Raw genomic sequence first — 27,792 nt, 5'->3', positions numbered from 1 at the left:
GGACGTGCGCCGACGACGAACAGGGAGTAGGATACGCGCGGACAGAGAGAAAGAGAACGTCGACGACCGGGGAACCAGAAGGGAGTCCTGCATATGCAGGGAGCGAAAAAGGAGGAAGAGAAATATAGGGAGACGGTTAGACGAGGAGAAACAAGAAAATGAAGTCGAAGAAGAGGGAGAAAAGGAGCCGATGGAAAGAGGGGCCACGCGAAGAGAAAGAGAAGCGAACGTTTATCCGAGATTCCGCGCGCAACAAGATTCTACGGAGGACCGTTCGATGTGCGAACGATACGTCGTGACGCACCCCCGCGGATCTCGTTTCGAGAAATATCAGTTTAGATTTCAGATACGAAGAAACTTTGAAGGTTTGTTAGTACTCCATGTTTGTCTGAAATTTTCGACGGGGGATGTTTTTGGGATTAAATAACATCGAAGACGATAGCCGTCGCCTGTTATAGTACAAAGATGTAATCTTACATTCTTGGTGTGATCTTTAAATATACCTTGATGTTTCATTTGCCGTAATGTTTAGGAATACTGGGAAAAATGAGGTAACGAATAGTTTATTATCATTTTGCAAACTTATTTCAAGGCGACTGGGATTCAGAGCCGATACGATAGCTCTTCAAGGGTGAATAACAAGAGTGATAACTTTACAATCGTTCTCCGACCTCGGTAACGTCCACACGCGATGCATAAACATTTTAAAAGATATACGAAACATTCTGAATATCTTCCTAGTTAGAGCCTGGTCATCGACTTTGGTTTGTGCAAAAGTTTTAGCCTATCAAACGGTATATTAATTATTCTAATTTTGAATTATCTTTTTGACGACAAATACTTCTATAATCTATCACAAGTACGATTTGATATAGTAAAACAAGTGATGAAACAACTATTAAAAATGTTCTAAGAGCTGAAACTTCAAACATTCCTACCGACTGCACCTACATTTCACACGATATCGATTTAATCCGCAAAAGATTCGTATCTCGAAGAACGAACGCGTATCTCTCTAATCCATTGCCTATCTGTAGGATCCATCCGCTTTCGCGAGCGAGTACGGGCCGGGCGGGCCGGTTGGTTCCCTTCGAATTTCGAGAGGGGTCCCGCTAAAAAGGCAAAGTCCGGTGACACGAGAGCGGCAGGGGCCCTTTTCGAAAGTCGATGTTTTTCTCTCGTGGTCGGGAAGGCTGGAGGCGCGTTGCTCAACCTTTCCTCGTCAGTAACACCGTGCACGGTGCGGCATGGTGTCTGGTCACCGGCGAGCGGCGTGGCGCGGCGTCCGCGCCAAGCTCTTCTTTTTTCGCCGGACTTGTGCAAGATCTGCCCTCTCCTTTTCTCTCCAGGTCGATCCACCCGTTTTATCCACCAGCCGAATCCGGCTATCTCTCTCTTTCTTTCTCGCACCGATCTTTCCTCTCCGTCTCTTGCACTCCACGACCATGTACCAAGCCAGTTCGTTCGTTCGTTCGTCCGTTCCTTGCAACCATATCAACGTCCGCGCGTCTGCGTCTCGACATCGACATTCACTGGCGCATGCCTCCGCTCGAATACTCGCTTCTTGAGGCCGCGAGTCTCCTCCTTTGCCCACGCGTCTTACCCTGCTCACTCGACTTACTCGCTCGCTCGCTCGCTTGAAAAGTTTGCCCCTCGCCGCACCCTTTCTCTTCGACCTTCCACTTCTCGACCGTTCGTCCTCGTGCTCGCCCGCTCCTCAATACTGTAAACAATCGGCGAAAAGAACCTTTGCCCGTATGCAAACCGTGCATCGTCCGCCCGTGACTGCGTTTTACATATCGCCGTGGTAACGGGCCGATGCGAGCTGCATTCAACCGCGGCTGTCGCGAAATCTGCCGGATCCCTGGACTCAGGAGACACATCGACGATGGAGCTACGAGAGAACGTTCGCGGTTTCTGAATATTCCGATCGGATAACTGTATACTCCGACGCACGGGACGATACGCCGCCTTGTGTCGCAGCGGAAATTCTGGCCGAATTTGTCTGCTCGTAACGGGGATGCGAGAACGAGACACGTACCTTTTCGTTTTATCGTACTCGTATTTTATTATCACGTTGTTATACCGATGTTCGATTATCTAATTTTCAAATCAGTGCAAGTAACTACGATCGATCGTAATTTTCCTATTAACATGCAAGGAAAATTGTAGAGATTCCTTCTGGAATATTTCGTTTAGGTTCGAGCCTGTTTGAAAGTACGGTAGAGCTAAGTATATTTATTGGATGAAATTTTAAGATATAGAATAGGAGTTCACGTTCAAACAAGCGGATAAAGTTAACCGTAATTTATTAAATCGAGTTTCAACTAATATTACAATTTCTAGTAAATTTCTAATAAAATTCACGTTCGGACAACCGTATCAACAAGAGTTTATTATAACTTGATTGTAATAATAGAATTTCTATTATACCTTTTATCGAAGTTGCTTATCTCGCAGTAAAATTAACGAGAAAATGTCTCATCCTCGATGTGTTAACGTCTGACCCGACATGGGTTAACACTTAGCTGGCAGAACGCGTAGAAATGCGCTTTACATACATATGTATGTATTGCGTTGAACGACATGTTAATCTTCCTTTATGAACAGAATGCGTATTAGTTGAGATAAATGTCGAGACGAAAATAAACATCGTTTGTTTGTTCTTGATACTATAGTCAATTGAATTTTTTTCTGAGACGTAATTTTCTAAGTACAGGTTGCAATTCGTTCCTGCAAATAACGATACGTTTATTCAGACTGATCTCTTCGATCGATATAATCTTGTTTTGGTATCGTAAAACAAGATCCGAAGAAAGAGATGTCATATCAGTGATGCACGCAAATCGAAAATACATTTTTATACTAAGCAAATAGCTATCTGCTAAGTGAAAAGAATCTCGTTCTTGCCTCGTTCGCAACAAGTTCAGGAACATGTTTTTACTTTTACTCATCGGTAACTTTAGTTCTCGTATCCATAGCAAGAAACATTGAAACATCTTAATTATTTACTTCGATAGATACTCGAGCTTTAAACTTTGTTTTTACGATCTATCATTGTCAATTTCGACGCCAAGAGAACACTACGTTTCGTGAATAAAATGTTTATTCTTACCTCAGCCATTTTGGTAATGAAAAAATACTCAACAAATTGAGTAATTCAACGGGGAAAATTATATCAGTAAAATATCAGTAGTTCAAAATATTCGACTGATTTTGTTGTACTGTCTCAGTTTGGAAACAAAGGAATTACTCCCGTGATTATTATTTTTCATCATTGTACGTCTGTAGGTATATTTCTATTCGAAAGATGTATATTCATTACGATAAGATTAATTCGAAACCAAATTCGTTTATAAATCATCGATAATTCGTAGTCGATATTACGTCAAGTAAAAAATACTACTCGATAAAACACCTTCAAAAATAGGTACACTTTTTACGACCAAACGTCACGCTGCAAGCATCGTGTTTTCTCGTAAAATTCCATCGTCCTCATCGAATAAAACGCGTGGATGCCGCTTGGATCGGACCTACTAAAAACCGATGGATTGTTCAGCGAGCATCGGCCATCGGCTTTTCTGTTTCTGTTTTCCCGTTCCGGTGGAATTCAGAAATTTTAACGCTCGAGTTAATAGAGGCTCCGGTGGAACGTAAAAACTTCCTTCGATCGAGACACGAGGAAGAGAAGCAGTGGAGGAAGAGAGGAAAAACGAGGGAAGGAAGAGAGGGAAAAAACGACGAAAGAGACATAGACAACCGCGAGAGGAAGAAGAAACGGTACACACGAATGACAAGGAAGTAAATAAGTAAATAAACCAGCCGGCTTAGCGAGGAGGTGTCGCGATGTAAATAATCGTCTTCCTCGAGGATCCGAGGCGCGAAAGTGCACGTGTCTGCAAATATGCATACGGTAATATGTGCGAGCTTTTCCCAGTCTCTCTCTTTTCTTCCTTTCCACCTCTGGCCCCGCCGGTCCGGATTCTTTGATATTCTCGGACCTCTCGTACACGCGGTGCCATCTTCTCGGGCCAGCATAGGCGTTAAGTAATTTGCTTATTTCTTTTTGCTCGCCGCTAATAGCTCCTCCATACATTGGCATGGTTTTCTCGCGCATCAAATTTTTTTCGCGCCTCAACCTTTTTCACTCTTCGGGCAAGTTCCGGGGGAAATTATCCGTTTGCATGGACGTTGAAGAGATTGTCAGAGAGATTATTGCACGCGGGGTAAATGGAGGGACGAGATTGTAACGTTTCATTTTTATGGGACTTTCCGTGTTCTTGATGGTGGATGTTATTGCGGCTCTTAAGCAATATTAAGGTATTTTAACGTTATTATTTCGTTATCGTTTTTTAAATGAAATTCGCCTGTCCAACAAAGATATCATAGATTAATAAAAACTTTGTTGGTTAAATTTGTTTGAAAGTTATTCTTTTAATTTGGCACTCTTAAGTATATATCGAATATAATGAATTCTCTTTTTCCAAAAAGGTGATCCTATTTCATCAAATTAATCCTTTCTCACAAATGTTTCTTAAAGACTGATCGAATCGTGGTTGAAAATCATCGATAAAAATCAATGTTCGTTTAGAAATTTGTTTTAGCTTAACAATTTTCTAAATTACAATTACGGTCACCGAAATGTGATCGGTGTGAGATAAACAGAAAATTATAACGGACAAAGAAAGCCGATCTTATCCTGGATCGTTAATTACGGGACTAACAACTGGTTCCTGCTGACGTGTCCATTTAATGCCGTTGCTAATTAATTATATCGGATCCCTAAGAGAGAACTAGCCACGAATCCGCAGCAATGCAACGTTCTATCCGTTGCTTTGTTACGACTGGTAGAACGAGTTCCGAAAAGGATGTACTTTGAGCTACCCCATGTTTCCTCTGCATTATTAATAACCACGTCTCATTAATTACGATTGACGCACGTGTCTCTCAGAATATCACCGAAATGATCAAAATCGATTGTTCTATTTGTAGATAGCATAATTATGTAAAAAGATTGACACGACGTGACTGTACATAATTTCGAACTCTTTTAAGATGAAGCGAAAATCAAAATATTTGTATATGAAGAATAATTATAGTAATAAATAAATAAACAAGAGTCTAATTGCCATTTAACAGGGTATTAACTATCAGATAAAATTAATATAATTTCGCGTCCGGAACACGCAAAGAACCACGCGAGATATTCCTTGGTAAAGTTTATAGCACGATCGTAAAGAGAACTACTTTCGAGTCGGAATCTTAAAGCTTATTAGGGATTGCATTAAACATTTTTACTTTATTTCGCACTCGATAGCCTGAAACATGTTACAAACTCAGTATCTTCAAAGGGAACTTTGAAACCATATTGTAATCGCGCAAGATACCGAGGTTACTGACCTGCGGGAGCATTGCGACCTTTCCGAAAAACCGAACATCCCGCGTCAGTTCGGGTGCCACGCCGGAAGAAGGCGCGTCAAGGACGCGCGAAAGGGTGGTCGTGACGAATTTTGAACGAGCAATCAACGCGTGTCCTGAAGAAACTTGAGAGCTCGGATAGTCCGAACGGTTTAAACACATTCTGAGAGAACATGTTCTAACATTCAATAGGTATTGACATATTCTAGCATTCTATCAGCATAGACATATTCTAACTTCCTAATACGAACGACACAAATACATATATTGTGCTGTACTCGTTTACATACCCGTTTCATTAAAACCCAAGCTCCTTGCTACTATTGAATTTAAAAGACGTGAAGTTCAGTTCTTCTTACCCAATCACTTTGCGACGTTTGCAATTGATAACCACAGTTATTCAGCGCACAGCGTTCGTGTCCAAGTCAATGAATTATCGGAGACAGACGCGTACTGTATAAGTTTATACTGTGCGATTCTCCAGATCCACTTAAACGACTTATTTTCTCGTGTAATTAAGAATCGAATTATTCGATGGAATAGCTAGCTATTAATTTTATTTCCAAGCTATCCTTTTAGCACAGAATTTGTATAAAATGAAATAACAAGGGACACTTTGAAGAGGGAAGAAAGAATTGGGTTGCGAGGAGTTAAAAGCATGGCCGTTCTTTTCATAGAGATATTCAGCGGAATACAATTTTAACTCTCGAGTAACTGCACTGTTTTAAATCATACGAACGGCTGCGTAGGCGTGTGAAATGAAACACCGTAAATTACGCTTAATTTATGGAGAAAAACAAATAAATTTCGTTGAAAGAGTTTGTTCGGTACGAAGTTATTACATGCTCTTTGACTTAACCGCCTATTAAACGGTTCATTCATCTGCTGTCCGCTTCTCATTTCTCCGTTTCCTTTTCATTCTTGTTTTTCTTTCCTTTTTCATGCACTCCGGCTTTTTATCGTAGCGATTAGCATTACCACGATCCCATGCTATTTTTAGTCTGCTAAGAAAGTACTACAAGCAAAGAAATATTAAGGAAATCCGGATTAACATCGGCATTGTAATTCAAATAGCTTCGATGCGCTCGTCGCTGTTGGGGCGATTCGTACAACGGTTAATAAACACACGTGCTAATAAACGATAGCGTTAAATGTTCAAAATATAACGAATGTTAAAATTTTGCAACTCTACGAACATTTTTAAATTTACGATTTAATACAAAAATAGCGATAAGCTTTTAAGTGACAGCAGGGACAGCAGATGAAAATTTGACACAAAGTTTTGTATACGTCGTTCAAATTATTTAAAATTAGAATAAAATCTAATAAGTGTACGTACAATATAAGTACAAGGTAGACGAACATAAAATAATTTGTTTATTAATCTTTCAGTTATTTCATGATATTGATCAATCACTTATCGGAATTGGTGATCACTTCGCACGTCGAATGACGTTTGCTGTCGAACGATGTTACGTATTACAGGGAGTAAATAAATGCATAAATAAGACAATATAATGCTTGAAAGACGAAGCGTATTTCTCTTTAACGAGCACGTGCCTCACGAACATATGCCCATTCGTGAGCCATAATGCTTATACGTATACGTAATGGCTGGCCGCGTGCATTCCTTCTTGCGTTGACCCTCATCACATATATGAATCATAAATCATAAGCATGTTATATCGCGGATTTGCAAACAGCCTCGTATTCGTCGAAGATGTCGTTGGTGCTTTACAAATTTACAGCTCTATTGAGGCGTGTCAAGTAACGTGTTGCTATATTTTCGTAGACAACGGTTCAATATGATATATTTGACGAACTCGCAAATAAGAGAGGTCTCTTGTGCAAATTAGAAGTCGTCAATATTTTATCGAAATCATTTCTTTAATCTTCAATATTTTCATTTATTTATAGAAATCTATATTTTATGTTATAATAATATATCATAATAATTGACAGTTTTACGAAATTGTTCTTCGTATTAGCATCATGTATTTTCTATTTTTTTTTTATTTTTTGTTTCCGATTATTCGATCAATAACCAGTATTCATCGTTCTGACGAGTTTGAAATTTAACTAATACGCAAATAAATAATTGTTATAAGAATACCTGGATCTGGAAATATAGAGATTCGCGGAAATCATCTGTTCCGCGAATTGCACGTGTTAAAAGATTCTTTTGAAAGGAAGAATAATGCAAACAATCTTGCTGAATCGTCTCAATAAACGTTTGTTCTGCTTGTTTCTCTGCGGCCGCGCGCCTGTTATTACATAATTACGTATGTACACTGTGAATGATTCGGCTTAAATGTCAAAGGCAACGAGGCACTGCGATTTATCGTATCGTTTGATACGTAATGACTAAGAAACAGAACGTAATATTATGCAACGCCTTGCACGAGGGTCATTGGTCATTCAACTTGGAGTAGCATTGACACAATGTAGGTGCTGATTGAACTACGGAAACGTACACGAACCGGCATGATTACCTTGATATCTCTTTACCGTACAAATATCTTACGAAACGTCAGGTGAAATATAGTATGATTATAGTGATGATTTAAGAAGTATATCCTTTGATGCTGTCAATCCTTTTCCTTGACAACCTCTTTCGTGATAGGTTGCAGAATTATTACTTTCCAAGCATCCTTCGATCGCGAGAAATTCTATTGATAAAGCGTGCCAGGTATAATGCATATGAAGTCTTTTTTCTTATTTAAAAAAATTTGGAATATATTATACTGAGAGTAAAATATGAGAATATAATTATTTTTAGCGATGACGATAAAGATACTTGTAATTCAGACATAAATATATTATCGTGTGTTTTTTATGAAAATTCGGGTTAGATGCAAACAGTTTCGATTGAATTTAAATAATAAGAATAATATAGAATATAGTTAAGAATAATATATATATATATCAAGAATGACAAATAAATATAATAATAAGGAGTAATAAATTAAAAATAATAAAAACTAGAATTACGGATCATTTATCTCTATTTTCATTGTTGGCTATATACTGTCAACATATAGCTACGTAAATATAACTAATATAGTCTAAGAAAATATCTAAAAAAAAAGAAGATAATAATAAATCCCGTCGCAATAAAATAACAATGTTATCAATAATACTATATAATAACAAAAGGAGGATAATATAATTTCTACGAATGCTTTGTCCATTACGTTCGTAGGGAGCAAGTGGTTGTTTTCGACATGTCCCATAACACGCGTTCCCATATATTTTTCTAATAAAGATGCAGCGTTGTATTCTCATTAATATAATGTTCTCGGTACTACAATTTGCGTAATGTGTCTTAATAAATCCAATTGCTCCCTCTAAGCAGATGTCTCTCAATGTATAACAATGTAACGCTAGCCAGCGTGTAACAGGCAATGAGATCCAGCATCGAGTAGACTTTCATATAAAAGTACGCACGTAGCCTAAGCATCGTGTCTAACAACAAGGATCGCATTACGGAGCGTGAATCACTTAATATTAATCTAGTACAGCCACGTGGTACGGACAACACAGACTACAACTACACACGCGAGTGATATGATGATTGCTCCGATCGTGGCTTACACGTGCACTAGGAACCCTAGACTAGACAAAGAATTTACGTCCGCCATTTTATACGTCAGACGTCCGGCAGACAAACAAATATACCTCATACGATGCTCGAGAATAATTGATATTTATAACAGTGGCCCATGACAGATCGATATAGACTATCATACGGTAGATGTGCACCATCTGCGTTATTGATCTTATAATGGCAATTAAATATACCGTGTACTAAGTGTATTTAACACTTTTATGGTTTTGTCTAATTCATAAATTCTTGTTTCTTTTTCTCATTTTTTAATAATCATTTAAAATTTCCTCGAAGTTCAACAAGATATCAACTTGTGGGATCGTTGAAAATAGCAGGAAATAATCGATATTATTGACATTGAAAATGAAAAGAAGTTGTATATTGATCGTTCTAAATTATGGATTTATTTTAAATTATTGTAAATTAAGTGATCGAACAACACTCTGAGTTCTGTTAAACGTCGGCCACGTACATTTAAATTTCTTCGCAAAATAATTGAAGCTTCTTTTCGGTAAATTGTTAGTATCGTAAATCTTCAGAATGGAGAATCCGCTTATTTTTATATTAAATATGTACTTTAGTTTCATAAGAGCGAAGCATAGATCAGCATAGACTGGAGTTTGGTAAACTTTTACGTATCCGAGACTGGCTCGAAATATTTTACATCGTGGTAAATTTAAATTCTTATGGTAAATTAAATTTACGTTTTAGCGAAAGGATATTAGAGAGACACTTCACGCGAACTAAACAGCTTCGTGTCTCGGTATCAGCTACATCTACTCAAAAGTTCAAATTGCGAATTTTGAAACAATCGTGTCACTTGACCAAATGAATGATTTATCCGAATGTAGACGGTCGATGTACGAATTGCGTAACGTTTCATCGGGTCGCGTACGCATTGACGACTGGCAGGATGAAAAATGAGCAATACATTACACGATCCCTCCGTGAGAAGTGGGCCATTGACCCAAGTAGGTGTAACGACATATTATTGCAGTAATCGTGTCTGCGAACGAGTCACCGCACGAATCTACCGAGTGGACGAAGATAGAGCGCGTCTAATTCGACGATTGAACCTGTCTCTCGTTTCTGCCTCGTCACAGTAGCTCTACTACTAGCCAGTTCCTTCCAGTGCCATTTGTTATTATGTAACGTGCACGTTCCCCGGTGATGTCTCGCGTTCGCGAAAATCAATCCACATCCGTGACTTTGCCTGCCACTCGATCTTCCGCGATGAGGTCAATCCGTTTGAGCTCTCAAGGTCTTGGTACAAGGAACGATCGTGAACTTGCGTTTCTCAGACGGTACCAGTTTAAACTTTCAGAGAAGGTTCTTTAATATAATGGGAAATATAGGGAAGCTGGGCTAGTTTGTTTCTGTGCTAACCCTTTGAGGGTCGAATACTTTTTAACCAACGAGAAGAATTATTTTTTATCGGTCGTTGGTAATAGAAACACATGGTTTTGTAAAAAAAATATATGTCGTGTACAAATTTGAAACCAGTTTTACCGGAGACAAATATATTTATCGTCCAATTAATTAAGGTTTAAAGATTAAAACTAAAGCAAGAATGGGAAGTAAAAATTTAAGGACCATGGAGTTAATAAACAATGAAGTAACATTCGTATACGAAGAGGCGATCACGGACGAGTGGAGGCTCTTAAATTCAATTCCGTTGCACACTTTTTCTAGAGGGAAAAGATTTTTAACATTCGGGTTACATCATCATCCATCGAGATGAAAAAAGGAGGAACAGTTATCCAAACAAAAACGATTCTGCAGCAGACTTAATCCTTCACAAGCGTCTTTATAAAACACAAACGAGCCTCCAGACTCATCAGCATACGTCGTATCTACAGTTTCCGTCTGAGAGATCATCAAAGAGCAAAAGGAGTACCGTTCTACTCGTAAAACGAACTCGAATCAAAAACCATCGATATTAATCATTCGAAAAAATTTCCATTCGTTCGGTGAATGCGTGACAGCGCCGTTTTTTTCTGTTATTTTTTTTATAGAACGCAGACTGTACTGTAATTCATTTTTCTATTTTATAAAGAACACAGATTGCACGGTAGAACTGGATTTATCGAATCGAAATGTTAGTTGACGCCCAATTAACTGAACCTTTGCTGGTTGAATTCACTTGTCTGAACGCGAGCTTCTATTGTTTAAATAAAAATTAGTAGCGAAGAAAATCGGTAAACTTATATCATTTGAACCGCAATTACATAAATTTGTTGCGCCTAGACAAGTTTCTATAAATCGAATTCTATCGTACTTTCGCGTTTCCTTTTGCCATTTTATACAAAACGCAGATTGTGCTACGATTCCTCTTTTCCACTTCGTAAAGAATATACGATTCGCTTTAATATTTTTTTCTGGAACAATGGCTAGGTATACTACGATTCGTTTTGCTGTTTTATAGAGAATACAAACTGTACAACGATTCGCTTTAATACTTTTTAGAGAACACTGATTACGCTACGATTCGTCTTGCTATTTTATAGAGAACGCAGACTGTACGACGATTCGTTGTCGCGAGGGGCAGACGTGTCTATCGGAGATGAAGTCGGGCCGACCACGTTGCGTGACCTGTACCTATCGTTGTCCCCGGAAGCGGGAGCGCGTCCGGAACCGGACACACCGTGATCGAGATCCATCGGCGACCATGTTGTGTGCCACCAACAATATCACCTATCCAAGCTGGTGTCACATCGTCAAGGACGCCTGCGCTACCGGCTTCGTCCTCGAGACGCGACACGCCGGCCCCTGCAACGCCTACGACACCTCTCCTCTCTATATCGGTAAGTCCTCGACACGCGATTACGTAGATAACACGCGCTTGCTAGTCAATGAATACTGTTGGCTGGGTCCTGTCTGTTCCAAGTAGCCTCTGTATTCAAGTAGCGAAGCTCGACGCTTCACGCCTATCCAAATACGCGACCACGATATTTGATTATTTTGCGCAATACTTTTACCTTTCTTATGATTCTAGCTGGTTTTATTGGATTTGACGAGTTTTATGATTTTCAACCAGTTGTTTTTGTGGCTTTAGTAGATTTCAATAGCAAAATTCAAAGACACGATAGCGATATTTGATTATTTTACACGATACATTTACATCTTCTATAGGTTTCGTTTTATGTGTTTTTATTCGTTTGAATGAGTTTTACGGTTTTAAAAAGTTGTTTGCTGGACTTGAATGAAGTGTGTATTACACGTGTTATACACATACTCATGGGTGGTGAAAGTTAGTGAATAGGTTTATGTTGGATTATAAAATATGTTTGTTTCAATGAGATTGATTTATGGGTGTTTTCTATTGATACTGACAATTGGATATGGAATTTTTAGCATTTTTCTTCTTTTTTTTTTTTATTACATTTTTTATTTCGAAAAGTGATTGCTCGTTTTATATGCAAGAAGTTCGGTAACAGATTCGCTTCTTGCAAATGTAACTTCACGCAGGAGAATCAGACAAATATTCTAAATACTCGTGACAGACGATAACGACGTTTTATAAATCTGAAAATCGAAATAACTTCCAATAAACGAAAATTTAACCGCTTCCTTGCTGATCGTAACTGCCCATTGAATTCAAAGTTCAGAGAATGTTTCACGTGTTTTCTGCGTTATTGCGTTATTATTTATTTTATAATAAAACGTGCAAAGTTAAACACCATCGAGAACCAAAAAGAAAGGAAAATGGAAGAAGGGGAGCAATAAGAAAGAGAAAAAGTTGAAATGCAGAGCGTGAACTCGTTTTTCATGGAGAGCAAGCGGAACGAGCGCAGACGGTAACAGCGTGGCGGTCGACACTTCCATTCCGATTTCATTTCGCATTTAGCAAGGGATCGCCGATGTCGAGGGGCCGCGTTTCCCATGCCGTGATAAAGCGGAATACGCGTCTGGTCATTTATCTATTTCTCTCGGAGGCGTGGGCCATTCACGAGCCGTCTGCGAAGCAAGCGATCGTCGTAATCCAGCGTGGAATTCGCCTTGTTCGAGTCGCCTCTGAGAATATACGCGCCCACACGCTCGCTTGTCTCGCCCGTTAAACACAGTCAATCGCGAAAACCCAGAGGAGAGCTAGCCATGGAATTCTAGAGTTCCGTTTGCGATGCCTCGTTGCGTGTGCATTCTCGTTTCTCGCTACGCTTCCTACTGTTGCGTTGTCGCCACGCCATGGGAACCCATGGAACTAGATCGATTTTTATACAAATTTTCAACGCGTCGCATTCGTTGTGTGTTTTTTTTTTTTTTTATTTTCATTCAATATTCAATGCTTCACACGAGTGATTGTTTAGGCGATTCAGAATGATTTTTTCAACGAATCTATACATATAGAGTTTCTTGAGACGCGGTGAAATTTTGACGATTAATTTTTTGAAATACTCGCGTTCAATGAGCGAAGCTGTGAGTCGATTGATAGTTTGAGAGCCATTTGCGTTTTTATAATGTTTCAGTAATGTTAAGAGTTAGATTCTTAGTCTTTTTGGGAGAATAAGGGAAAAGAATAATCGAAAGTGTATGCGTAATTCGAGAAGATAATACAGATGAAAAATTATGAGTAAAAGATTTATTGAGAAACTTTGAGAAATATTGAATTATTTCTCTTGTCCTTCCCAATAGTCTTTAAACAGAAATTCAACGAATAATCTCGCTTCTTATTTCACAAATGAAATATAAAAGTTGCGGAATTGTATTAATCGAAGAAAAAGCTGTCGATACGTTTCTTTCGTTTCTTTCAGCCGATAAAATGCTTTTGTCGTGCGTGTACAAAATGTTTGTGTAGATGTAGAAACCTGTTGCATGCCGGACATAAACGGGAAAGTTTACGCATCAGCGTCTAGCATCCTAAATTATTCTGACTTTTATCTCAGGCACGACCCACGATTTTTCAAACCCGAGTAGAATTTATCGAACTTGTAGCATGCTCTACTTGGCACGAGTAAGTACCTACAGTATCAATTAAATTACGATGGTTTCTTGAATTGCTACCGGTATAAACGTATTCCGACATCGATCACCATTTCGCTAACGTTATTGATATTTATTTATAAGTTCCGATGCCCACGCTAACGATAAAATTAAAATAACTATGGCACAGAATGTAACCACTGGTAGAATTACAACAGAGTATTTTATGGTATATTCTGTCGCATATCGTGATTTATTTTGTATCGCCAAATCACAATAAAATAGACAATAAAGGGTGATTTTATAGAGTGATTTCGAGTTAAGCTAGAGAAGAAAAGGAAATAAGCAAAATTTTATGCTGTTTAAAAAGCTTTATCGTTCTATTACATAGCTATATTATTCCATTCTTTTGTTATTCTACTCTATTTATTTATTTACTACAACTAAACTAATGCTTTCGCGTAAATTGATTCCTCGTGTGATTTTATTAATAAAAACTAAAATTATTCAAAGCTTGACACTTTACGAAATATTTAATTTTTGCATCCGTGCATTTAGAAAAAAGATTTCACCACAAAACGATAGCTTGTTTCTCTACGATCGTTTTTAACTTATTTGGAACATAACCGTAACCTGGGTCAGTTACAGATTCATTCCATCTACTGATAATAAAATTGCCTATGTTTTAGTAGAACGATAATTTATAAATAGAACAAAGGAGAGATGGTTAATCGATAAAACAAACTGGAAAAAAAGAATTATATCGCGGTGATATAAATTTCGTGTCTGTGACATTCTGTCAATGTATCCTATCGCATATTATATTTTTCACGCGTTTATTACCTTCAATGGTTGTTCTCGTGGAGAACAACGCGTAGAATAAGTTCCTTTCTCTAAATTATAATAGACGCAGTTGAATGCGGCTTTCTTTCATGCTGCAAACGCGCTTATATGTATCGTAATTACATCGGGAAACGATACAATGACGGTTCGCTATTACGCAAATTATAAAAGAGATCGTAACACGTTCAGGAACAGAAGCTTTTGAATAATTTGCATTGTCTTTACGCAGCAAACCATAAAGACGGAGTAACGGTGCAACGTTTCAGTTTTTGTTAGGTCGGATATAGATAAATCTAACTTTGTGACACGCACTAGCTGCTGACATTTTTATAAAACCGTACGAATGATATCGATGATGAATAACGTGTGGTACATGCCACGTTTGCAACTAACGATCCGTATGTAAGATTTATTCATGTGCGGTATCATATATTATTGCTTTTTCTACGTACAGTTATGAAATTGTCATCAATTTATTATTTCCTTTGTTAGCATATATCTGCTATCTATTTGTTAGTATATATCTGCTAGTGATTCTGAAAGTAGTCTAAGCCAAAGATATAAAAACATGGTACTTGTCGTACGCTTTGTGTTACGTTGATTTACATTATAATAACATTGAAATATCATTGAAAAATCGTATGAATTGAAGCGTGAAATGAAGTCGGTAGTTATATCGTTAAACAGAACTCGGTTCTTGTTTACTTTGACGTTATTTGATTGATAAATCGTTCACTCCGTGAGAGACTTATGACTTGTGAATAAGAAAATAATTTTTCTTTTATTTCGTTTTACATATTTCATCGTATAATTAAAAACGAACGTCTTAATCCACGCAAAAGAAAAAATCTTGAAGCGAATATCTCGAAAGAAAAAATGCACCAGATCACCTTCGTACAAGTCTGCAGGCATTAGATATTTAAATAACCGTCGTTACTTCGCATAATTTTTTTCATTTATAAAACGACGTCTAATTGTTTCGTCTTAAAATACGTTCCCCATCGTTGAACGGTATCTGTTCCTATTTAAATAACAGTTTATCAAATTCAGATTGAAAAAGATTAGCTAACTACGACAAAAAGACGAGAAATACGTTCTTCAACAACTAAATTAAAGTCACGTAATTGATTAAAATTTGCTAACGATCCATTACGATCTATCTTGAAAATCTTATATCGAGTTGTTTATTCTGCATCCATACAGTAGAATGAATTAAGTCTCGCGTGTCATTTACATTTCAATTCCTCGTCCGTTCACATGTCACGTCATCGATCAACGCGTTCGATAATAACGAGCCGAGGGAGAAGAAGAGGAGAATAACGTATAAAATCGAAGTATGTAGCCAGTTTAACGGCATTTCTTATCGCCCACGATACAATGGATCGCACCATGTGCTCGCGATATAAAAAAAAAGAAAAAAGAAAAACAGCTCAACGCACCATCGAAGAAAAAGCTCGCGGAACGTTTTCGATTCGCATGGTGTTCGGTCTCGTTCACGATCGTCAGTCGAAGATAGCATCGGTTTCGCAGCAGTTCCGTAGAAGATCGAGAGATATCGAAATCGGCGTGGCATGCCCGGAGGCGGTATATATCGAACAGGCTTTAATTTAATAACCACCCTTTTGCTTTGGCTCTTTGTTACAGAGGAGGACAACACCTCGAGCAACTACGGCGTCGATCTGGCGGATGAGGACGCGAGATTCGAGGACGCCGAATCCCTCTCGTACAACGGGCAAACGCATCGTTCTTTGGCGTTGTCGTAGCGCGCGATCGATCGATCGATCGGTCGATCCTGTTCGCCAACACGACACGAGTCGTAGATTTCTCCATAGGTGCTCGCTCGAAGGAACCACGCGGATAGGTGAAACGTGTCGCAAACGGAGAGATATCCTCCGATCCATTCGCGAATCCACGAACGATCCACGCGGATAATCGAAAAATAATCAGATAAAATTCATTCGTTCGCGGATCTACGTGGCCGATCGAAGAATAATAAGTTAAAATTCATCAATTCGCGGATCTACGAACGATCGACGTGGGCGATCGAATAAAATCGATCGAAGAATAAAATTCAACGTGAAAGAATCAGACGACTACCGCGTCCAATTCTCTAGAACCGATCTAGATCGTATTAAGGAAATGTCACGCGAGATATCGTGTGAATTTCCGCTCGAACTTCCGGAGAACTCGAGGAACGACGCGTAACAGACATGTTCGCGCTTCCTCTTCGCAGGTTATACAAGAGCGTACATATATGAACGCCATTAAAATCGCGTGGATGCACGAGCGACGAGATTCGTGCCGGATAATGTAGATTAAGGGCAGATCAGTATTCTTTTCTCCGTTTTCGGGAGGATTTCGAGGTTTCGCAGGTTCGTTCGCGTACAAGTGACGATTTCTTTTTGTTTTTTTTTTTTTTTTTCATTCGAAAGGAAGCGGAAAACTGGCGAATCGAGACTAATTTAACACTTTCGTGATCGAAACGCGCGATTTGCCACCAGTCGGGAGCCATTCGCGCATGTTTGTATCTATTGTCTCGGTGTACATAAGTATTTCACGAGTTTGACGCAGACAATTGTATAAGAAATTGATTATTTCGCATTTTGATAACGTTTGATAGTGTTGTCGGTTGTTCTAATAGAAAAATATTTGAATTTTTTAAATTTACATAGTACTCTCTATGAAAAAAGTATTTTAAAAGTATCATTGGTGAATTTATTACAAAGATAAAGTGTTTCTCCGATGTTTTTAAGAGTACAATGTTGGTGTATATGTTAACTCCGGTCGATGAAAATCACTATTATAACATAGATAGTGTACGAATTAAGCGAAGTTGTAAATTGCTGTAAGTATTGTTTCGTCATCTGCTTTCTTTCTTTTGCCTTTTTAGTGTTATTTTTATTCGGATCAGTTTTAATCGATAATGTACCACAGTGTTCTTTTGTATTAATTTATTATAATGTTAATTAATTTATTGTTCGAAATAATATGAATAAACGAAGTCTGATTGGAAAATCGTGTTCAAAACTTCAACATAATACCAGCTTTTTAATTTTCTTATTTTAACAGGATACACGGTGTAACGTGAACTTTTATTGCCAACGCGTATATGAAATACATTTATATCGTACAAAGATAGTAACGCGATACAAGTGAAGTACGTGAAAAGTAAGCTTGTAATATTTTTATTATCGTAATATTATTATTATTTTCAATGTTTTCATCCATGCACGTTTTTAGACACGACTGCCGTTTAATATTATAGAATTCTGTACATAGCACGTTTACTTTATGTTTATACATTATTTCTTAACGTTAGGATCGTAAATCTCTCATCGATACTAAAGAGTAACATTTACTAATCCAGCAACATTCATTCACTAATATCGTTTAAACTGTCTCGTTACATTTATCGTAATAATAATCCGCTTTAACCAATTACAGCCATACAATTGTATTGGCTCCTGACGATGTATCTAATATTCGTTTTCATAAAATAATCGCGAAAGTGTTAATGACGTCGATGAATAATAATCATCCATGATCTTTTCGAGAAGACTTTCAAATTAATCAATCCATGTGCTTACTATGGTTCGACGAGTATTATGTAAGTAGATCATTTTAGGAACTCAAAGAATACGGAACTAATCCGAAAGCTTAAACGACTTATAAAGCAAGTTTCGCAGGACTAATCGTTAGACCGCGGATTTTTATGCATTTATGAGAAATTGAAAGATGTAAAAATACACAGAAAATATATAAAATATTCAACTAATTCTCCGCTTAGGTTCCATTTTTCTAGTCGTGTTTATAAGATACGAATTTGCATAAATATCCACAGTCTATTAATCACAGTCACTTCATATAAATATCCAGACGGCCGAATTTATCTTTACGATTTTAATTCGCATAACTGGCTGGCTATCGTTACATCGTCCAAACTAGTTACACTTTATTCAAATATTGCTTCTTCGTTAACACATCGTGGATAACGTTGGCCATTAATCGGTTAATCTCTTGCCTTATAATATCGTGTAACACTCGTGATACGGTTTATGATCGATATTTAACAAAGGCACGTTGTATTTTCCATTCTAATTTTAATTTCATAAATAGATCGACAATTTCATAATTATTGATTAACGCGAACTGAACAAAAATAAAATAAATAAATCGTGAGGCAAGGGGTTAAGATTAAATCACGAAAATATGATCATGTCGAAGCGAGTAAATGCTGTTGAAGCTTCGAGCGCAAACGTTATTCGAAGAAAACCAGGCACAACGATGGCTGAATAAAATCTTAGAGGTTAAAACTGAATGCAATAAGGAAATTGCAGGTATCGTATACCGGCGACGTTCAGCTAGAAAATATTTGTCCGTGATAAAACTCGCCAGGTAGTCGCACAGCGTGCATTAGAAAAGTTACGGGAATTTTTCACTGAAATTGCGTCCTTGAAGAGGAAGGAAGAAAATAGAAAACCGGTGTGGAGACATGATGTATGCATGAATATTTATCCGTTACGAAGTTAATAGAGTAGAGCGGTCGAACGATAAAAAAGATTTTGAAAAAGGGGCAAGAAAGACTGAAAAGCGGAGAGTAAAATTAAATTTAACGAAGCTTATGGGATCGACGGTAATTTATGAAATTACAGTACGCGATGTGTTAATGGATTTTATAGCAGAGATTTTAATTTGATCTAAAAGAGAATAGGTGACGTTTGATGGTTTTATTTATTTATTTATTGTAACTGTTTCTACGTGGAATTATTTATTCTAATTTGTGGAATTTATGATCTATTATTAGTTCTTGTTGAGCATGTTTGCCTGTTTTCTTTGGTTATATAATTATCAATGTTGAAGCTTGGAATAATTTTATAAAATTGATAAAGATTCATTGTGAGAAAATTTTTTCCAGAAAAAAGAAGGATAATATCTCTACTCTAAAGCAACAGATGTTTAATTATGAGAAATTAAAATCGAAAGTTCCATCATCTTAAAATTTAGCTTACATTTTTTGTAAAGAGAAAATGCTGACTTCGAAATGCGAGTTACTTTCTAAAAGATTCTGATCGAGTTTACGTCCCTTTCCTTTTAAAATTCAGATAGAAGATTAATTCTGAACGGATCAGTATTATTCAATTTTATGTGATGCAAGCATATACTGTGTGGAATCGTAATAAACGACCAAACTGAATCAGGATTAACTCACAAGGATCATTTGTTAACAATGACTAGCATCCATTCATTTCGTATACTAAAGAAGCAAATACTAAACAAAAGGATTACAAATTATCAAAACAGTACGATTTTTCTAAATTTCGTAGCAGTTCAAAAATTTTCTTAAAAAATTTACAGATTCTCTCGCTTCTTGGTCTTCGATGAGTTAAATAATATTTTTTTCTTTTTCGTCAAGTCGACAAAATTTCATTCCACATTCAACGTAATATTATACGATATTCCTGATTCTTAAATGATAATTAGAATTCTATACCGATGTCGTTTCATTTCCACTACCGTGTATGTATCAATAATTTTATCCGCATCGACCAGAAACCACTTTGTGCTCAGAAATGGCATTTAACGATCGTGCGTTTAAGTTACGTGTTCTTAAATACATGTACAATATTAGACAGACCATATCTTCGATATCAGACAGCACCATTTCCAATCGTTTCAATGCCTCCAGTCTGGCGCCAGTAGAATTCCCATAATATTCGTACTTAATTTATGTTAGTTTTACGACTTGCGTTAACAGCTCTGCTTATTCGCTTACGTTAACAGCTCTCTGCTTATTCGCTTGCGTTTTATTGGTTATAGTTACGTATCTCACATTTTTTCCGATATTGTCAACGTTCTACGTGTATCATTTTTCATCACTATGACCAGGTTAGTTATCAGCTACTATGTGATTAAATTAATAGGAATATAGAGGAAGAAAAAGATCCATGAATAAGACAATTTAACGAAGAATGATAGAATGGTCCTGATTAAATTATTAATACGCTATTTTAACGTATGATTTTCTTCGAATGGCTAGTTAAAATTAAACGAGTCTTTTTTTAAAAGAAAAATTAAACACTGCATGGGAGATATAGAATTTTTAATTATCCAGAAAAGATTGTTGAAGAACTTTTTATTATTTTATGATAGAAATTGATTATATTTTTAATACTGTGTATTATTAATATTAAAATCGAACATGTTTTAATTTGTTAACGTTATCTGTGTTATTTAATATTTTTCAAAATGGTCTAATTTTTATGTAAAAAGGATCGTTATTATTTTATGAAGAAATGTTTAACGAAAAGCTTATAAAATTCTGTGCAATTTGTCTTTGTAATTTATTTATTAGAAAACGTGTCTATTTGATATATTGTTTAAATTGTTACGTATTGTCGCCCTCTTCTTTTTGAAGGCTATCATTTTTACTTTACCTACTCGGTTCTTTGTTCATTAAATTCTGTCCCATGGGACTGATTTTGCGGAATGCAAACTGCTCCGTAGCTACTATCCCCGCGAAACAATTAACGTTCCTGACAGGCGCAAAAGTGTTCCAAGAAAGGGGGAAACGTGGCGACACCCCGCATCATGAAAATACAAGATTGGAATTGCTTTGCGATAATGCCAATTGTCGCTTAAAGGGTGAAACAATTTCTCAAATATTCATACAAGGAAACATGATTCTCTGGCATCTCGAACGATCACCATGTTGTTAACATGTCGTTTGTTTTCTGTTATTGTTTAGAAAACAGGAAATTTTCATTCGTTCGGTACAACTACGAATAATTTTTCGATTATGATATTTAAAATTTCGCGATTCTAATTATATATAATAATTTCACAATAATTATACAATAATTTTAATCATAGATAATTGTCCATCCGTGTTATTCTTTTATTTATTCGTTGTTCTAAATAAAATTAGATCTCGTTTCGAAATATAAAATATAAAAAGACATTCTTAACGTTTTAATGTATTAATATAAAATTAATTTTTTCGGGATCAAATGTTTCTTGGTCCGAGAGAAAATTTTCCTTTTTAAACCAATTATTAATAACAGAAACACATTTTCTGTCAATGTATTTTTTTGAAAAAAAACCTGATGTACTAAAATTTCAAACAAATAATATCTTATCGAAGTACAACCATACCGAAATGGTTCCATTAAGAAACAAAGTACATTGATAACAATTCTTTCATGTTTCCGTAAACTTAAGAAAACACAAGAAAACGTAACAGCGCTATATATGTTTGCAATCAAAAGAATTATTAAATATCGAAACAACGTGAACGTCAGGATCTACATGACACGATATCTCAAAGACAAGAATCTATGTTATTTGAATCGTTGTAATTTGAAGACAAGAAAACCATCGAATATAAAGATTCCAGCTGGATAATTTCATTCTTGCAGGGTGACGCATGCGATAGTATTACAGAATTCGAATGGCAATAAATTTATGCTCATTTCGACATTTACGCGAGCACTTGAGCAATCTCGTATTGGATATTTCTATTCAGCTTTTGTCTTATGTATTCTATTCGTCTATTTCGAGGCTACGTGAACCGGAATGGACGTTTTATCCGATGAGACCTGTCTATCGTTGTTAGAAGCAAGGTGTATTCGATAAAATCATAGGGTAACGCCGAAACGACAAACAAGTAAAAGATACGCGAACGAGATATTGGTGACACTTAGCTTTAAAGAACAGTGTCTATTACCTGTGAACGGTGAAATCGTTTTTAGATGGAAACGCAATTATATGCGATAATATAGTTCCTGTATTATACATAACGTATATATATATATATATATAAATTTAATATAAATTATTCTATTAGTAGCTTTAGATTATTCTAACAGTAGTACGTTGTACGAACCAAAAATTGCACGTCACATTAATATCTGTCGTAATTGTTCTTTCGATGTTCATTCAAACTAACTCTCGTAACTCATGAGCGTTTAAAAGTCTGCTCGAAAGTTTTGTTCGGGAGATGTTGATTGGAGTACTGGCGACCATCGAAACGAGAGGAAAACAGTATATTATACGAGAATATATGGTAACGTCGAGCAAGAGACAATCTAAAAAACAACATTATCTAACAGATAATTATCTACATTCGCTGTTTCTCTTTTGATCAAGTCGGAGACAACGTAGTAGAAGAGAAAGATAGAAGAAAATTATCAATGAAATTTCGACGCAAATGTTTCACGTGCTTCTCTGAGTTTTTAGAAAAGAAAATCTTGCATTGGCTTGTTATTACATAATTTCGAGATTTGACTTAGATGTCCTATTTATTTTCGCTAAATATTATCATTACGGAACTTCATTTTCAGTTAGACGTTTGTAATAAATTCTATGTTTGATTCGTTACTATATAATAACTTATTTAATAACGGACTATCGATTAATATTATAATTCTCGATAAAATTATAACGTCGTTAGTATTCATCAAGACTGTGCTTTCAATTAATTTATTGCGATACTTGATTTAAAAATGTTGCCATTTCGCTGTTTCGTGTAAGAAGCTAACGCGTATAATTAAAATATCTGACATCGTTTCGTAATAATTCTATGCATTAACCGAGATAAAAGATAAATATCATTTACATAAACACAGGCGCAGGTATTTCTATACAATAAATATATAATGGAAGCGGGCACCAAGTATAATTTCGAACATGTTTGAGAAAAAATGGCAATTTCATCATATACTTCCTAAACTCGTGACATAAGTTATGTTATGTTATGTATAACAAATAAATGTTTATATTGGTATCTTTAGTGACGCAATGAAAGTAAATAGAACTTTTAAGAAACGAAACTTTATGAAACATGCGGTACAATATCTTAAAGAAAAGCTCAAACAAGGTATAAAGTATTATCTAAATATAATTTTTACTTATATGTATAAAAAAGGAACGGAAAAGTTATTTTGTAAATGTTTATTTATTTTCGTGTTTAGTTAGGAAGTATATGATATATTTAATGTGTTCATGAAAAAATTAGTTCAAATCACACTCTTCAAAATACAGTTGACACAAAAATATCATACCACGTTTACGTCGAAACATATAGCGTTAAACTTGTGATATAATACAAACAGAAAATATATCAATAGTTTGATCTTCACTAGATAAGAGAGAAAAACAAAGTAATGTCTTTTTCTCTGAGAGAAACAAGGAAAAAACAGCAAAAAATCAGAATAATTGAGTTTTTCTCTCTCAAAATACGAAGCTTGGATTCATATTTGAAAATGAATAAAAAGAGAAAAAGGAAGGTGACAAGAAAATTACAGTAGCACGTCTTTTAAAGCACACAACATACGCTTTAATTTCTACTAATATCTCCGCGATTATAGCTTGAGTTCAAGAATTGCAATTGTCCATATGATTTTCCACAACACGTGTACGATATATAGCATATCGCATGATTTACATAAAATCTGTATAATTAATGCAAGACAAACCGACGAATACAATAGATGATAAAGTAGGAAGCTGTTGTAAATTAAATTAAGTGTATCTTAGCTTCCAAATAATTTAAAAACAATTTAAAAACTTACGAAGTTGTCGCTCAGCGAGACGTAGAAAAATGGAGGAACGCGAAGTGAGGAATGCAGTATGTTTCAAAGATAGAACCCATGCACTGCCGTGTACCTAAAATAATCGACAGTAATCACTGTAAAGAGTATATAACATCGAAACTGCAGTCGTGAAGTCTACAGACATAAACAGAATAGCCTAATAATCATTGATTAATTCCTTAAGTTTCGAGAATGCTTTATCTAGACGGTAACGAAGTGGTTTTAACTTATAAATAAATGAAACGAGTAAATAAATGAATTTATATAATGTATACATACTATATGTATTTATGAGAACGATCTATGTATACATGTACCGCGCGTATATGTGTATATAAATATGTGTGTGTATGCATGTATGCGGATGTATATACATACATATACATATATATATATATATGTGTGTGTGTGTGTGTGTGTATCGGTTAGCAACTACTTTCAAGACTGTCGAACATCATAGGTGTATAAATGTTTAAATAAATTATTATAACGTGGCAATCATTCTTTCCTGTAATTATTTCTCTATTTCCTCTAGTTCTCCCTCTTTTCTTTTACATTCATTAGATGTTTCGTAATATGTACATTGATTCATAAATGTAAAGACTATTGGACATAGACGATTTCACAAGTTTTATAAATGATATATTTGAAAAGTTCAAAAGTTCAGTCTTTTTCAATTTTCATATTTAATGTTCATTCGATATTCTATTTATACTAATTTTGAGAGAAATAGGAAATTTTCTGAAAAACTCTGCTATAACTATTTCATACGAAATGAATTTTGAAGTTAATCTATTCGTGTATGTAATTCTATCGGAAAATTGAAAATAATTGATTATTTAGCGAATTTCCGTATGAAAACCAAAAGATCAACGATACTACTGAAAAAAATGTAAATAACGTCAAAGATTGCAAAAGTATAATAAAATTATGTGTGCGAGAAAATTCCACTGATGACATGTTAAGATGGTATCATACCTTTTTTCTTGATAAGAAATAACATTCTGAATTCTTAGACACTTATTCTAAATTTCTGAACATTCGATTCTAATAGGCAGTTTTGAACGAAGTTTGAAACAAGCGAGATTTAAAGGTTATGTATATACAGAAAATATGACAAACACACCATTATAATGTAAGTCCACTCGTCATTACTTCAATCATTCTACTAAGGAGAATGTATTTAATATTTATTTTATATTATTTTATATGTTGTATCTAATAAAACTATATTTTGCATTAATTTATAAAATGACATATTTTATAAAATTATTACTATCTATATTGCGTATATTTACTATCTATACCATCTATTTACTAAGCGTATATATTCATATATGACGTGCTATATACAAAAATTCATTATTAATTTATTATTATATTACATCATGCATACAACATCCATTTTTGTATCATAGATAGGAAGTGATAATGAATGTACGATTATTTGAAGTAAAAAGAATTAAATTTATGTTATGTGGATAATTTATTCCACTCTGTACAACATAACCATTCCTGCTGATATACTAAAAGATTTGTTCGTATCTGTTGATTTCATTTATTGAGGAGAGTATAACTTTTAAACTTACCATTTCATATTGCAAGCAGCCTACTTCTTTTCGAAGTTGATAATTAATTTCACACGACGTTAAATTTACATTGAATCTCGTTTGTATTTTACGTAAGTAAATTTCTATCGTCATTTCAAATTTTCAAACGTTCGAGAACCGTTACTATTATATTTTGCTCACTTGACACGGAGGCAGCACTTATCGTTTCGATTACGTGGACATCTGGTAGACAATACTACATCTTCTTGAACGGCTTAGTATGGATTTCAAAGGTTATGTTCATTAGTATAGTTTGTAAACAGTCGTAAAGATTACTGTACTGAAAAAATTAAATACTCATTGACAATGGAAACGGGTCAAATAAAATGATACATGTTTTATTTTATGATTAAAAATTTGATTATTGCACATTGCTATTGCATATAAAAAGCAGTAATAAATTTTATACGAATTCATGTGATACGAAATTTTATCAAAATGTATTTAAAATTTGTGATTACTTTTTGCATTTTTCATTTAACTTATGCATGGGAGGTTCGTACCCTAATCTAATTTTATAATATTTTCTAAAGTGTCATTGTCGAAATGCGAAAACTTAACCTTTACAGATACCGGACAACTTCGCTAAGACGGGACATTCAAATAACTGGGCAGTATTAGTCGATACTTCAAGATTTTGGTATAATTATCGACATGTAGCAAACGTGTTATCTATTTATAGGAGCGTTAAACGCTTGGGCATACCAGATTCTCAAATTATTTTGATGATAGCAGACGACATGGCATGCAATCCACGGAATCCTAGTCCAGCTACTGTCTTTAATAATATGAAGCAACATATTAATGTTTACGGAGACGATGTAGAAGTAGATTACAGAGGTTATGAAATTACTGTAGAAAATTTCGTGAGACTGTTAACCGGGCGGTTAGCGCCAGAAACACCAAGATCCAAGAAACTGTTAACGGACGAAGGATCTAATATTTTGATTTATCTTACTGGTCATGGTGGAAATGGATTCTTGAAATTCCAAGATTCCGAAGAAATTACTAGTAAAGAACTTGCAGATGCATTGGAGCAAATGTGGCAGAAAAGAAGATACCATGAAATTTTGTTCATCGTTGATACTTGCCAAGCAAGTTCAATGTATGAGAAGCTTTATTCTCCAAATATTCTAGCAGTTGCTTCTAGTTTAGTGGGAGAAGATTCACTTTCTGTGAGTAATTGAAGTTATTTTGTAATTATTAATATGGTAGCTGAATATTATTAATATCTTCCATCTTTTTACAGCATCACTTGGATCCTGCCATTGGTGTTTACGTTATAGATAGATACACATATTATGCATTGGATTTTCTGGAGAAAGTAGAACCTTTTAGTTCCAAAACTTTGGGAGAATTTGTAAGTTATATATTATATAAAAAGTAATTTTTACTGCACGAATAAACTAACTTATCTTTATCTTTCTAGCTCAGAGTTTGTCCCAAGCATTATTGTTTGTCAACAGTTGGAGTAAGAAGAGATTTATTTAGAAGGGATCCTGATAAAGTACCAATTACAGATTTCTTTGGATCCATAAGGCCTATAGAATTAACCACAAATATAATGAACGTTTTACCCGTGAAAACAAATAAAACGAAAGCTATCGAGCTAGAAAGGAAGTATTCTTACGTCGCATAATTTCCAAACGTATCGAAATTTACGTGATTAATAGAAATAAATACGAATTTCTTCAAAAAATGACGTTAGCTTTCTAAATATTTAAGTAAAATAAAGAAAAACGTAAAATAAAATATGTAATGTTAATAAAAGAACGTATTTCCTGATATGCTTTGACTCATTTTT

The 27,792-nt window shown here is 35.5% G+C and overlaps 2 protein-coding genes across 4 annotated transcripts in view; both read left to right on the top strand.

The window, feature by feature from the left end:
* LOC126921669 (follistatin-A) overlaps window positions 1-17,803 on the top strand; it is a 74,150-nt gene extending 56,347 nt beyond the window's left edge. For all 3 annotated transcript variants that reach the window (XM_050733408.1, XM_050733409.1, XM_050733411.1), the window contains 2 exons: window positions 11,533-11,829; window positions 16,433-17,803. In XM_050733408.1, coding sequence (XP_050589365.1) covers window positions 11,533-11,829; window positions 16,433-16,551 — 416 coding nt within the window. In that variant the 3' untranslated portion in view covers window positions 16,552-17,803. The remainder of the gene's footprint in view (window positions 1-11,532; window positions 11,830-16,432) is intronic.
* Window positions 17,804-26,193: 8,390 nt separating this feature from the next.
* LOC126921674 (putative GPI-anchor transamidase) lies at window positions 26,194-27,773 on the top strand. The gene is made up of 4 exons (XM_050733427.1): window positions 26,194-26,483; window positions 26,558-27,163; window positions 27,238-27,348; window positions 27,418-27,773. The coding sequence occupies exons 1-4, from the start codon at window positions 26,427-26,429 to the stop codon at window positions 27,625-27,627; spliced, it is 984 nt and encodes a 327-aa protein (XP_050589384.1). The 5' UTR covers window positions 26,194-26,426; the 3' UTR covers window positions 27,628-27,773.
* The last annotated feature ends 19 nt before the right edge of the window (window positions 27,774-27,792 follow it).

This window comes from Bombus affinis, chromosome 11 (genome assembly GCF_024516045.1).
Source record: "Bombus affinis isolate iyBomAffi1 chromosome 11, iyBomAffi1.2, whole genome shotgun sequence".
Classification (NCBI taxonomy): domain Eukaryota; kingdom Metazoa; phylum Arthropoda; class Insecta; order Hymenoptera; family Apidae; genus Bombus; species Bombus affinis.
The sequence above is the reverse complement of the archived record's forward strand: the minus strand, read 5'-3'. Positions and strand labels throughout refer to the sequence as shown.